The 13,618-nt window shown below is 37.9% G+C and overlaps 1 protein-coding gene across 22 annotated transcripts in view; it reads right to left on the bottom strand.

Moving 5' to 3' along the window:
* CNOT4 (CCR4-NOT transcription complex subunit 4) overlaps positions 1 to 13,618 on the bottom strand; it is a 67,074-nt gene that overhangs the window by 48,668 nt on the left and 4,788 nt on the right. For 8 of the 22 annotated variants that reach the window (XM_085538885.1, XM_085538916.1, XM_085538905.1 and 5 more), the window contains exon 1: positions 2,945 to 3,171. The exons of the other annotated variants lie outside the window; for them this stretch is intronic. In XM_085538885.1, the coding sequence (XP_085395011.1) occupies positions 2,945 to 3,156 (212 nt within the window). In that variant the 5' untranslated portion in view covers positions 3,157 to 3,171. Of the gene's footprint in view, positions 1 to 2,944; positions 3,172 to 13,618 lie in introns of those variants that run through there. 22 annotated transcript variants of the gene reach the window in all.

The raw sequence follows: 13,618 nt of genomic DNA, 5'->3' as shown, positions 1-13,618 counted from the left end.
AGTAACTGAAGTCAGTTTAGGAATTTAAGAACAGCAACATAATACACTGAGCTCTGCAAAGAATTAGAGGCATTGTTGCTTCCCCCTTCACATCACCAAACAAGAGAGGCTACATAAGCCTAGCTTGAACAGCCAGCAGATGGGTCTGTGCTGCTCATCTGGTAGCAAACATCACACATCAAGACTCCCACTAGGTGGAAAAAGATCATCCTCACACATTTTCTGCAAAAGTTAAACAGTAAAATCCGGGTACACCTATGAATTATTTATAACCTTTCTAAAGATTAAACTGAACGAGTTTGCCTCATAATCTTCCCTAGAAGATTCCACAGATCTTTGCCTTTGTGATAGGCAGTTTATATCATCCAAAGTTGACATGATTAAAGATTCCAGGATCAAGGAAGAGGAGGAAAGCAAACCAACCAACCAACCTCCTTGCCAACAAATATCCCTAGTATACCACTATACCTCCTCTGAAAGGCTACAGCGCCTTCTGAAAGCCCTAGGCTTTATTATCACCACCCTAATTCCCTCCCATGGGAAGGGGGCACAGGAAGAAACATAGCTGTCTGCCACTAGTAACAGATTTTTGTGTTGTGAGCCACAGGTAGTATCACAGGCAAGGAAAGGAATTTTGTAAACTGCATCTTTATACCAGCCCCAAGTATCTCCACCCCAACCCAACCAGAAAGCTTTTTTTACTGGGATCTGTTTCTGTACCAGACTGCATCGCCAGCAAAGCAATAATCAACAAAAACTACAGGTCAAATCAATTCCTGAAGAATGACAAACCTCACTGGGTTAAAGGAACGAGTCAAAATAGAGACACAAATGAAGTCTCAAACTACCAAGTCCCAGAAGACTTCAATCACGCAATCCCAAGGGCTAGAAGGGACCTCAGGAGAACATCTCATCCAACTCCCTGCTAAAGTAGGTTTCTGACAGTAGGTTACAGGAACACCTTAGTTTGTTGGTCAGTATGGCAAACCAACCGGAACCTTTTAGTAGAACTCTCTTTCAAAATGCTGGTCACAGAAGAGAGAGCAGGACTCCAAGGACTTTTACTAAAGATGACAAAGCCATATTAAAATGGGGTGGGTCATAAAGAAATAAAGCTTAAAACAAACAAAAAAAAACCCAAAAAAAAACCCTGCAAGGATTTCTCCAAAATAAATAACTACTATCAGGTGCTTTACTCTGAAAGTCATTACCACTGAATTGTAATTTGAATGAGCAATATATTCCAAAACAGGACTCACACTGGAAGCAGCTACACAGTCTATCATATATGTGACAAATAATCCTTAAATCCAGAAGACACAGAACTAAACAGCAGCCCCAACCAGACTTCCTCCTTATTCCTTTAGCTGCACAGGCCAAGCAGAGAGGCTGCTCGAGGCACAGCTATTCACTGCAGCCAGATCCATATACAAGACCACTGAATAGAATCCAGCCAGCATTAAAGCAGCATCCTTCTCCCTTGACAGGATCCCATATTTTAGGTTTGGGATTGCTGACTGGAGTTTTCAGAGTTCAACTGTTTATGACTATTTTCCTGACATGGTCTTCTTTTCCTTAAGCTGCTCCACATAGTAAGTTTCTGTTATTTGAATTCTGGACGTAACTAGAACATTACTGCACATATCCTAGAACTATTTTTCATAAATACAACCAACGCTATCAGTGTAAAGGAAAACCATCTGTAAATTATGTTCTAAAACAGAAAACAGCTGGCATGTATGCTTCTTACATACGGCCACATATGCCCACTAATCAAGGTACTTGAACTATTACTATGTAAACCCAAATAAGCTTAGCAGCAGCATTCAGTAAGAAAAATAATCCTCCCAATCTATTATTTTAGCACTCAGAAATCTCAAGGATCTTGGCATCATCAGGAGGCTGAGTGACAATGAACCAGAATGAGTTACAAATGGGTACTTTTTACATTTATGCTTACCATGGCTATAAACCACCACTACCTGGAGCCTGACATGCTGTGTTTGTTTTTTGAGAACAATTAAGCATGGAGCTTAATTCGATGAGAAATCTCCAAAAATTAGTCTTCAAACCAAATACTCCATTGGAAACGTGCATGCAGAAATTAGAAAATATAGCAATGGGTCATCATGCCTTGTCACTTCTGTGTGGGCTACTGTGTCATTATAAATCTATAACAGCAACTTTACAGCATGGTTTAGCCTTCATCTGTAAGGTCCTGAATAGCAATTAAGTGCTTCAGAGGGCAATGAGAAAACACTCATTCATGTTCCAACAGCAAAGGAATGCTTTTGCTGTCTCCAATAAAAATGTCCACTCTCAGAATAATGTAAACTCACTCTAAATTTCAAGAAGATATTTCTCAAAACCATTTAGCTTATCAAGGAAATAGCCACAGATCATCTTTCCTTGAGGTCTGGAAGGTGGGTGGATATGTCCAGAGACAAAGCACTCAGGTTATCTGTTTCCTGGCAAGTGCTGTAGCCACCTCACTGGAACATGCTACGTATTTCAAGTTTTTAATATCTATCTGTATAAGGGCCAGAAAGGACAAAGCAATCTGTACAACACATAGCAGAAGTTTATCTGCTTTTTCAAACAAGAAAATTTGAATGTTTTCCTTAAGCACTATAGTAAAAAGAAGGTTTGTAATCAGTATTGTGCATACAGAGAGATAAATCAGATGTTATCAAAAGTTTCATTTGATATTATAACACATATAGAAAGAAACAGGTAGTTCAAACCACCTGTAAAACATTAACATGGCAATGAAAAGTTAGGGTGAATAAAGAGCAGCTTTAATGTTGTGGGCTTTTCTTAATGCTTTCCTTTACTCTGTTTATTAAAACCTGGAGATGTATGCATGTCTCAACTACATCATCGTTCCCAAATTTAGACCAGAACACCAGTCAGATAATTCCCAGCTCTCACACTAATAGCAAACCTTTGGAAATGGATGAAGGGCTCCTGCTGCCGCTGTAACGTCAGCAACGCAATTCCCAAACTCTGGAAGGAAACTCTCATTGGGTGGAGTAGGCAGCACAGAGAAGAAATCCAAAGAAAGAATCCAAAATAAGAGAAACAGAAGAGTAACGTTTTCTCCCACAAGAAAAAGCCTGACGGCAGCAGCAGAGATGCTCTTCCCACTGCCCCCATTCCTTAGGATTATAGATTACAACAGCTGCCAGTCTCCCCTGTCCCCAAGACCAATCCTGAAAAAAGACCCAAGGTACAGTACTACTGCCCAAAAGTTGTATTTCAATGAAAATTAGAGCTTAGCTTTTTGATTTTCATAGGAAGATAGTTTCAGTGAAAGCCTGAAGAGTGTTTCAAACGCTATTAAATGGACACTAACAGCCACTGAACATTTAATTCCTTCATTAAAACCATAGCACATGAGATAGAAAAAGATATAACATTACTTAGAATTAAGGTTTTCCCCTTCAAAAATCACAAGTCACTTGTACTTGAACACAAGCATATTAATACCAAAAACAAAGAATGAGACCACAGCATCCATTCTTGAACAGAAGTGCGTTGGTCAAGGACAGTCACAAGGGGTGAGAATGAACATACAGGAAAAGAGAACTCATCTTCCTCCTAGCTTTGTGCTATGTTACAGAGTCCTGGGGCTGCCAAAAACTGAGAAGTCACATCCTCGTGTCTCACATATACTCCTATCCTACGCCAATGCAGCCACCACGGTTTAAGGACATCAGCTAGTTTTGCAGGCTGAGATGGTATCTTATTAGACCAATGGCAGTAATAAACAGGCATACTGTTTATTATAGTTTAACAGCAAGATATCACCTCTGTATCCAAGCCTTGCACACCTGTAATAATCTTCAGTGTCAGTTTCAGACAGCTCATATCAAAGCACATTTTTGCACAGTGGGACAGGATAACAGAATAAAGTACTTAGAAAACTCAGTAATTATTGACTGCTAGTAAGTATAAATAGGCTTTTTAGTATACTCAGCACTCGATCCTAAATTCTGATGTCCTGAATTCTTATCAAAATTAAAAACTTTATTAAATCCATTTAAAATTTTTTCTAGGATTATGTGTAAGAACGATTTAACATTTACGTCATCATTCTCAATAAAAGGCAAAAAGAAGCGTGGCTGTTTTGAAAGTTCAAGATCAACTATGGTTTTGCAGAGGAAGCCAATAGCTACACCAAAAGGGAAGGAGAAAGAAGAGATCTTTATGATGCTCTTGCATCACACCCTTAACAGACAGGTCTTTTCAGACAAGGGAGGAGAAGGACAACAGAGTCTTCTTCATACTACACCTGTGCAGTAAATTAAACACCTTGTAGCAGTGTGAAAGGGGAATCAAAGCTCTTTTAAATATCTATTACAGAACTATCACATTGTGCCTACAGCATGCAGCATTATAGCTGCTGAACATCCCAACCACACTTGCTTCCTATTTAGACACTTCTACAAACTTCACACTTAGTCTTGCTCAGATTTCAACAGCAATTTGAAATATAGATGACAAAATCCATTATGTATCTATATGTAAATGATGTCAAGTATTTTAGATTCAACTGAAGTCATTCATTGCTAGAATTAATTCTCATAATGCATTTTGCCCTAAAAATACATCAACTGACAAAATAAGCTTACAAAAGAAGCTCAGAAGTTCATTTCTCACCCTAAGATACATTTTGATAACCAAGTCTGCTTCTCAACTTTGTTCCCAACCTTTACAGGTCATTTTGTTTCTCAATCATTCTCTTATACTATGACACGGAACCACTTACATGGCCTAAGTAGCTTCCCCTTACAAACATTCTTCAAAAATAACATTTGAGTTAAGCATTACATTTGCATTTTCAGATGGAGAAACATTATTCAAATTTTATTTTCAATATATCTAATAATAGTCAAAATATAAATGTAATCCACTGACAAGTTAGATAGGAGACAAATGGCAACAACTTACAAGACAAACTGTACTGTTATGTTCAATGCTTCCAGGAAAGAATTTACATATTTAGAGGAAGATCCTGTCCTTCATTTACTCTGTTTTTCTTATAGAAGTAAGATAAATTTATGTGTTTTGCAGAACTTCGGTACTCCAGTAGTCACTGAAAGTTTAAGAACTCTGACCTTTTAGCTGGTGCCCAGATCTAGTTCAGAGTTAGTGGTGACCATGATACGTAAACTACTTATCATATCTGTCAGCTGCAGTCCAGATATCCAGTACACACAGTACCCCAGTTTGCCCTTACCACACTACATTACCCTTTGTGTTGAAAAGTCACAAACCAATGTCAACTTGAAGAATAAACTACATCTTCATTCCCCCAGGTCATAATTAAGGTACATTAATATGATTATTTATGTTATTCTTGCCAAACTTGCTTGATGGACATAGAATTGAATAATATTACTCAACATGAAAAAAGTTCTCAAACACTATACTTCTTCACAGCTTTCTTTAAAGGTACTGAATATTTTACAAATATCTCTATTAGTTCATTAGTCCATCATCAGCTTTCACTGTGTCACTAAACCACCACAAACCAGAGTGTGCAACAATTAGAAAAGTGAGAATTCTTGTTGTTTTTTTTTTTTTTAAAGCAAATATATATTTATTTTCAGTAATCCACTATTTGTATCCTTGTGCTTCCATCTGACAGCAATTTCATCATAACAAAGGGATGGTTTAAAGCTTTCCTAATTACCCAAAGATAATTCCCAAGCATGAAAAAATAATACCTGTAATGTCTAAAGTAACCATCATAAACAATAGCATCTATAAGCACAGAACAAGAGAATTATATTTTGGATGCTAGGACTAGATTTCCTTTCTTGCTTGCAGGCTCCCAAGGGACACTGGGGAAGCTATGAACCACCAGAGCAACTTTCAACAGCTAATTTTATATTTTATTTGTTGATTCATAACTCTGCCGATCACTAGCAAGGTACTTAGAGGTCTTGGTTTAAGCAGAAAATTGAGACTTTAAATTCTGCTGTAAGACTAATTGTAGCATACTTGCAGTTACAGGTAGAAGTTATTTTGGATTATCTACAATAAAATTGCGCTTTTTAACCGAGAGAAGTGCGCTCACTTTCTTATGTTTTACACAGCAAGACAACTACAAAAACTAGCATTTAGCCACAAACAGAGCTGTTACTATTCCTGAGACTTCAAAGAGAAACATAAGCTCAAAGGGCAAATGAAAAGAAAACCTTACAGGAGAGAAAAGCAGAGAACAGAAAACAACACACAAACAACTTATTCATCTTCAGTCCCACCGCCTCTGCTACTGCTGCATTCTCAGGCTTACTAAAGCTGCAGAGGGGCACAGGCTGCACATGCAGTACCATGGACAGTGTATGAGCAGTTTCTTCACTTCTCAGAAGTCGAGCACTGAATCACTGAATTTTTAAGGAACCAGCTCAAGCTTCTTGATTTTTTATTTTTTATTTTTTTAAATGACACACTTATGCAGAGAAAGAAATTCAGCAGTTTTCTGAATTACACCCATAAGCTCCAGTATTGACTTCAAGGAGTTCCTTGAAGTTTGAATACCTTTTTGCACTTCCACTGAACCCACAGTATCAACACTAATGCTCTTAACAAAGGCTTGGAACTGTGCTGGTTTCAACTGCCAGCACAGACAGCTTCCTACTTATGAATTTAAGTTTTTGTGCCTATTCTGTTGTAGCATCATAAAATCATTCAGGCTGGAAAGAACCTAAAAAGTTCTCTAATCAACCTCCTGCTCAAAGCATAGTCAGCAAGATCAGTCCAGACTACTCAGGGTTTTGTCTATCTGGATAACTGAAACAGTCTAAGATAGACACTGTAAATTCCTCCAGCAATGATGCGTGACATCTTCACTGTGAAACATAATTCTTAAATCCAGTTATTTTACTCAGTCCTGCTGTCTCTTGCTCAACCCACCCTCCACATACTGTGAAGAGCCCGACTCAGTATTCTCAACAACCTGCCCACAGTTATCAGTAGTCACTATTAGTTCTCCCCTTACTGAAGTCCATTCTCCAGGCTGAAGACCTCCCTTTATCTTTTCTCTTGGTGTAAAAGGACACTAAAGTGGCAGGGTCACTCTGATGACTCTCCACTGAACCCACCCTAGTCTGCCACCCTCTTGTACTGTAATGCCTAAAATCAGCATGGATACAAGTACCAGCATGCTGATATATACTGATGTTAAACAAATTGGTAGAATTTCAGCAAAGTAGACTACAAGATGCACTCAACAAGTGCAAGTCACACATTACTATATAAAGTTTGAATCAGAGACAGTATTGCTCTCCGTCACCTCACTTCCCCAAAGACAACAGCAAGACCCACAACGGCACAACAGCTCTGCTGAGCAGAGTATGATTTCTACAGTCTATACATACATACACTTGGATATACCAGAGGAAGTAAATAAAATCCACTGAAACTAAGAAAAAATCTCTACCATGTGTTCTTTGAGGAATTTTACTTTCCTTCAAGGAGAGGATAAGAATACATTACTAGGGCTGATATCTGAAAGTGAAATAACGTAAGAGCCACAAGCACTTTAGTGTTCTGGGAAGTCACAGTGCCCTAGTGACAGTTATAAATAAAAGTTTATGTCAGTTTCCCAAATCTTCCACTCAGTCCACCAAAGTAATTAAACAGGCTACCAGTAAGATACCTCGGGACAGAATTAGCTATTTATATGCAGACAGTCTTGGGTGAAGCAATTAAAGTAAGAAATAGCTAGCTACTGGAAAATACCATAACCAAGATGTCTTCCATCTCTTTTTCTCAAAAGAATGATGATAGAGCTAAAAATAAACAATGAAACATTAAAATAAAACTAGAACAAAACTAACAGGAATTCTTCTCTACTCTTCTCAGAGAAGACTCCCTTCCTTTCTTTCATTCCTAGCTGAAGGAGAGCACACATATGCTAAAGGCTATGGAGAGATCTGAGAGCAGCCTTTCAATATCTAACTCTAATACCTAGCTCTAAGAAAGAAAAGGACAGATCCTTTAGCAGGGTCTGTTATGACAGGACAAAGGGAAACGGTTTCAAACTAAAAGGGGAGAGATTTAGATTGAGTATAAGGAAGCTTTAAAAAAGATAAACAAAAACACCACAGTAAAGGTAATAAAGCACTGGCACAGGCTGCCCAGAGAGGTGGCGGATGTCCTATCCATGAAGACACTCCAGATCATGCAAGAGGGGCTCTTAGCACCCTGACCTAGCTGTAAGGCGTCCCCATTCGTTGCAGGGGAGTTGGACCAGATGGGCTTTAAAAGTCCTTTCCAACTCAAATGATTATATGATTCTATATCAGAGCAAGGTCTGTACTCTTAATCCAAGGAGTTTGTTCCTTTGTCTTTTAATTTATTTATTACCCCAATCCCATGCAGAGAAGGCCTTGCATCTGCTTAAAAACTATTCAGTATCCTTGAGCTACCATGAATCATACAGCAGAAGAAATAATTGGTCAGTCCCTTCAACGTCATTCTAAAACTTCATAAACATCACAGCCAATGCTTCAGACATTGACTCACTTGGTATCTTTAGAGTCATGCGAGAGCAAAAGAAAGCAAACCTGACTTCTGCAGAAGTGACAATGTTTACCTCTAACCACAGAGTAGCCAAGTCAGTTTGTTAACCAGGGGCAAAGGAACACTTAACAGCTTGGAAATACAGCAATATTAGATGAATAACTTGCCTATACTTTCACTTTAAACTTCAGGCAATACAGCAGTGTATGAGAATTTGAATTTATATAACGCTTAAGGCAGAAGACAAAACATCAAAAATTAATGCCTTGATTCCTTCAAACATTTTAGTAGTATCTAACTTCACACAATGGAATTTATCTATTAACTGTAATGATATTTAAAAATGCTTTTGAATCACAGAACAAAGCTTGTACTTCCAATGCCAGCTGCAAAAAGTTACACTAGAGAATCTTCTAATAAAGCATACAGATTGTTGTCGCACAATGCAACTGTCTTAGTGCATAAATCCATGCATTACAGCAGAACTATTAAGTTACAACAGAAGTTTAACGTACACAAGTCTGTTTTTACTTTAAATGGACACAATATCTACACTTAGGCACCTACATTTAGAACTTCAAGAGTGCACAAGTAACTGAAGCATAAGCCCCTGTGGCAAGCAACACCAAGGTAACAAAATGCACAACTTTTTTTTTGTTGTGTAAGTACATCTGGAAGGTAAAGTTGATTGCAAATACAGCACTGTTTTCTGATTTGCAATGCTACTGAAACAAACCAAAGGGGCAACTTCCACCTATTTCTTGTCTTATGGTGAAAGTGCTGAAGGACGGGTCTTCTCCAAAATCTGGAATTCTTCAGTAGTTTAATGCATGGAATTAAGTCTCTCTCTTAACAACTCAGAGGAATTAGTTGGGTAGAATACAGACACAACTAGTTAAAACGCAGTATCAAATAAAACCAATGACACATTTGTACTACTGGCTGAAGAAAAACACTGACTCAGTTCGGTTTAACCATGGAAAATAAGAACACTGTGCTTAGGTCACTTTTGGGACAGACAACAGTAGGATGCTGCCTCAAAAGCTTCACTGTCACAGCTTACGCAACAGTGAAAATCATAAATGTCTACCATGTCATAGCTACACGCAAGCATATTTTGGGACTATTACTGTTTTTTTTAAGAGAATGCTTTAAGTTTTACTTCGTAGGGAAAAGAACAAAGAAGACAAATAAAACTGGAAGCATATGAGGAGCTTAAACATAACAACCACCCCCTAAGAAGTTTACCCTTTAGACTAGGTTGTAGTTCAGAGCCTCACGTCTCTTGAAGGCACTGCTGAGGTAAGGAGAATAACTAGTAATTCCAGAGTAAAATCTACTTCAGAAGTAGTCACTCAGTTCCTAGTTCTTCTAATTTAGCATGCATTGTAGTTTTCTATAAAATATAACTTTTAGAAAGTGAACTATTACACTTAATTCAGCACTTGTTTGCCTAACAAGATTGTCACTGCAACAAAAACAAGGTGGAGCAGAGCTCAGATCTACGTGCCTAGGTATTTGAGACAAGTCTCAGAAATTATCAATTATCATTCAGTTTTACCAAAGAGAACTAAAGATAAGAAATTCTACGACAGTATACAGATGAAGATAAAGACTCAAACTACAATCAGAAGACAATCTGGGTAAGTTGCACTACAAGAAACTACTTCAGTTCCTCTGAGCAGAAATCTGGTATGACTTGAAATAATTTAAAATTTGTGTTCTCACTAGAGATGGGATCTTAAAGACTCCAGATAAGAACACTGCATCAATGCCTCCAAGAGAAGGTTGAATCTCCAATACGATAAATACTACCAAGCTTCAAGAATTCACAAGTTAACAATTAGAAGGCACACACTTACTAGCAGTCAAGTCTAAAACTGATTAAAGTTGCAGCTTTACTCTACACATCATTTTTATTTATTTAAAAAAATAATCATATTTCCAAAAGCAAACCAAACTTCATACGTTCAACGTAGAAGCAGGGTAACTACAGAGGATGGAAGAATCTTCCTATCACTCTCACTCCACACAACTGCTATAAATCCAAAGAGATGATAGCCTTGCGTAGTACTCTCTCAAAAATCATAAATTCTCCTCCCACCTGTCTGGTACATGAGCTACAACCTTCTGCTGTTCAGAGAAATACGTATCTGTTTAACTAAACAACAACATTGAGGAATATCAGGATCTGCATTCAAGGATGCATCTTTAACTCAATGGGGAAGAGTACATAATTGCTTGAAGATCGTCTTCATGCTGTAGTAAACAAATTCTAGAGACAGTTACCTACAAAATAATTGTCTTTAAAAAAGTAAAAAAAAAAAAAAAAAAGAAAGGGAGAACATTAAGAAGTATCCTAGGGACATCATTCTCCAGATTGTTTTCTAAAAAAACTGGGCAGAGTGAAGAAAATATACATATCCTAAAACAGAAACACTCAAAAGCAGAGCATCACATTCCACAAACTTCAGTGAGATGAAAAGTACTGTTTTTTACATCAATTCCTTCCACTAATTTATGTGGAGCAGCTTCCAGTCAGATAGGTGAATTTAAGAAGTCATTAGTGATGTACAAAACACTGAACTCTACCTCCCAAAAACATAAAACAATCTGCCAGACTAAGATAAATATGCTATAAAAAGCATAGGAGCTCAACTGTACGGCAAGTGCATTTGTCCAGCATATTCTCTAAGTGCTGTGGCTTTACTTCACAGGTTTTAGTTGCTTCCTCCCAGGCCAACAGACTACTCTGAATTCTCACTTAGCAAAAGTAGCTGAATGCATGTACCTACAGAAGCTGAGATGTAAACTACCAAGAAGAAGCACAAGATTCAAATAACTACCTTAAGACAAGTCTAATAGCGATGTTTTTATATTTAAAGAAAAGGAAAGGAGGAATAAAACATTAAGAAAGCCTCAACAACATTGACACTGTTGTCAGGTCTGACTTAGTGGACTGCCCTCTAATATCTGGTTTTCTATTTAGTAAAATAAAACATACAGCAGCACCAAGCCCTTCTCCTGAGTCCATCATCAATCTCAGCAAACACAGCACTAACATTAGATGCTGCACTGCACCTCTATGGAAGTTTTCTTCAAGCTTGCAGAAGTACATTCTCACTACAACAGAAAAAGCAGCTGGCTGCTCCTCTCAACCAATAATAAGCATCTCATTTGTTAAGCATGGCTGATGACAGTACTGTAAACATCAAAGGGAACCTGCCTCTCACCTCTTCCTACCAAATTACATTTATGTGAAAAATTCTGGCTCACCTCTATACACCAGGATGAAGTGTGTGAGCATGTGTGCACACAATTTAAATACATAATCAGTAGGGACAGAACAAGGATTCCAAATGCCTCTTTTCTTGTTCTTCACTTTGATTATATTCAATGTAAGTAAGCCAAAGAAATAAAAGCAATGCCACTGTGGGCCTCCTTATAAAGATGGCTGCTTCCTTTTTGGCCAGTGAACTTGAGAGTAGTTAGCTGGTTGTCCAGAAAACGACACTGCTGTCTACAGAATCATTTCAAAGCAGTTTCCAACTGAGGTAAGGTGTTTTCTTAACACTGTCAAGGAGTCATATGGTCACACAACGCAGCTGGTTCTTACCAAGTTTCACTGTGCTATGTATTTATATAGTAGTAACCAGAGCAATAGTTCTTGGACAAGGTATGCCACTGCCCCACCCCCAGGGAATCACGAGCCTGGAAGGTTAAATCAAAACGAGACCATAAGCAAGAAGAAATTAATGGCTTTAAGAGGGCTCAATTAGAGCAGGAAGCCACTACACTGGTGTGAACAAGAGAATGGACCTACCTCAAAGCACGCTTACAGTTGTAACTACTATTTGAGACAAAAGAAACTGTAAATAAGCCAGAAGATGACTACTTATGTGCAGAAGACAGCCTTCATGATTTTTTTTAGCTGGCATTCCCTTAAATTTCCCACCTGTTCTTTCTTATTTTCAACATACACTAACGGTTATGTTAAAGAAAGCCACCAGTGATCATCATCCTCTATTTTCAGGTTTACCACCTAGTGCTCTAGAACCAGTTCACCAATAACCAAAACCACGACATTAATATGTTAAGCATACATTTCATTAAATGAAAGTATTAGCAAAGAAGCTTTAAGAGAAGAAAAGCAGCTACAACTTTTCAAACACGGTTCCTCAGTTACAACTTCATTCACTCTTAACTAAAGATGAAGTTATGCAGAAGGAAAACCTACTGTCTTATGAAGAGGGACTGAACTTGCTAAACAAACAGCAGAAGCATACACAAAGTGGGCTGCTTCAGAGGAGCAGCAGTTGTACAATAAATGGCAGCAAGATTAAGTCACAAGACAAATTGGATTAATGTTACTGGGTCCCTCTTTCATTTGGACTAGTGCTTTTAACTAATCCTAGAGGTTTAGCAGCCTCTACATTTCACACTGATAGGGGAAATGCGCTCATAAACTATAAGCAAGATGACCTATAAGAACTGATTTTGACCTAACAAGTTTTGGCCTTTCTTTTGATGCTAATTTAGGAGCTCTCAGAGGACACTTTTTTTTTCCCCCAAATGAATAAGATACTGAAGACAAATTCTAAAATTCATTAAAAGAAAATGAAAGAATAAAGTCATATGTAACGAAGCAGCAGCTGTTCAACAGGGGAGATAGTTTCTATTTTTGAATCATACAACAGCCTAAACTTCTACAGATCACAGTGAAGATTTAGGCCTTGAACAGACATGTATTCCCATAGCCACCTATACCTGCTTCCATTCACTTGTAGAGAATGCAGATGGAAGAAAAGCAGCTGAGCACTTCCTCCACATGTCTAGTGATAATTGGTACGTACTTCACTCCCACCCCTTTGTTTTGCTTTTTTTTTGGTTGCTAACTTAGAAATGGATTGCAAACCAGGTAAGCACAGTGACTCATTCAGAGTTCCTATCTGACACATTAGCTGCATCAAAACTTTTATCACTGAAACTCCCTCAGGTCAACAATGCCAAAGTAGGTAGTTTTATCACTGAATTATTTCCTTCCATTCCTGCATGCAAACTGTTAAACATATGTTACAATAAT

The sequence above is a fragment of the Coturnix japonica genome, chromosome 1 (assembly GCF_054131305.1).
Source record: "Coturnix japonica strain WE chromosome 1, WE-NBRP24, whole genome shotgun sequence".
Lineage (NCBI taxonomy): Eukaryota > Metazoa > Chordata > Aves > Galliformes > Phasianidae > Coturnix > Coturnix japonica.
Note: the sequence above shows the minus strand (reverse complement) of the source record. Positions and strands in the feature narration are given on the sequence as shown.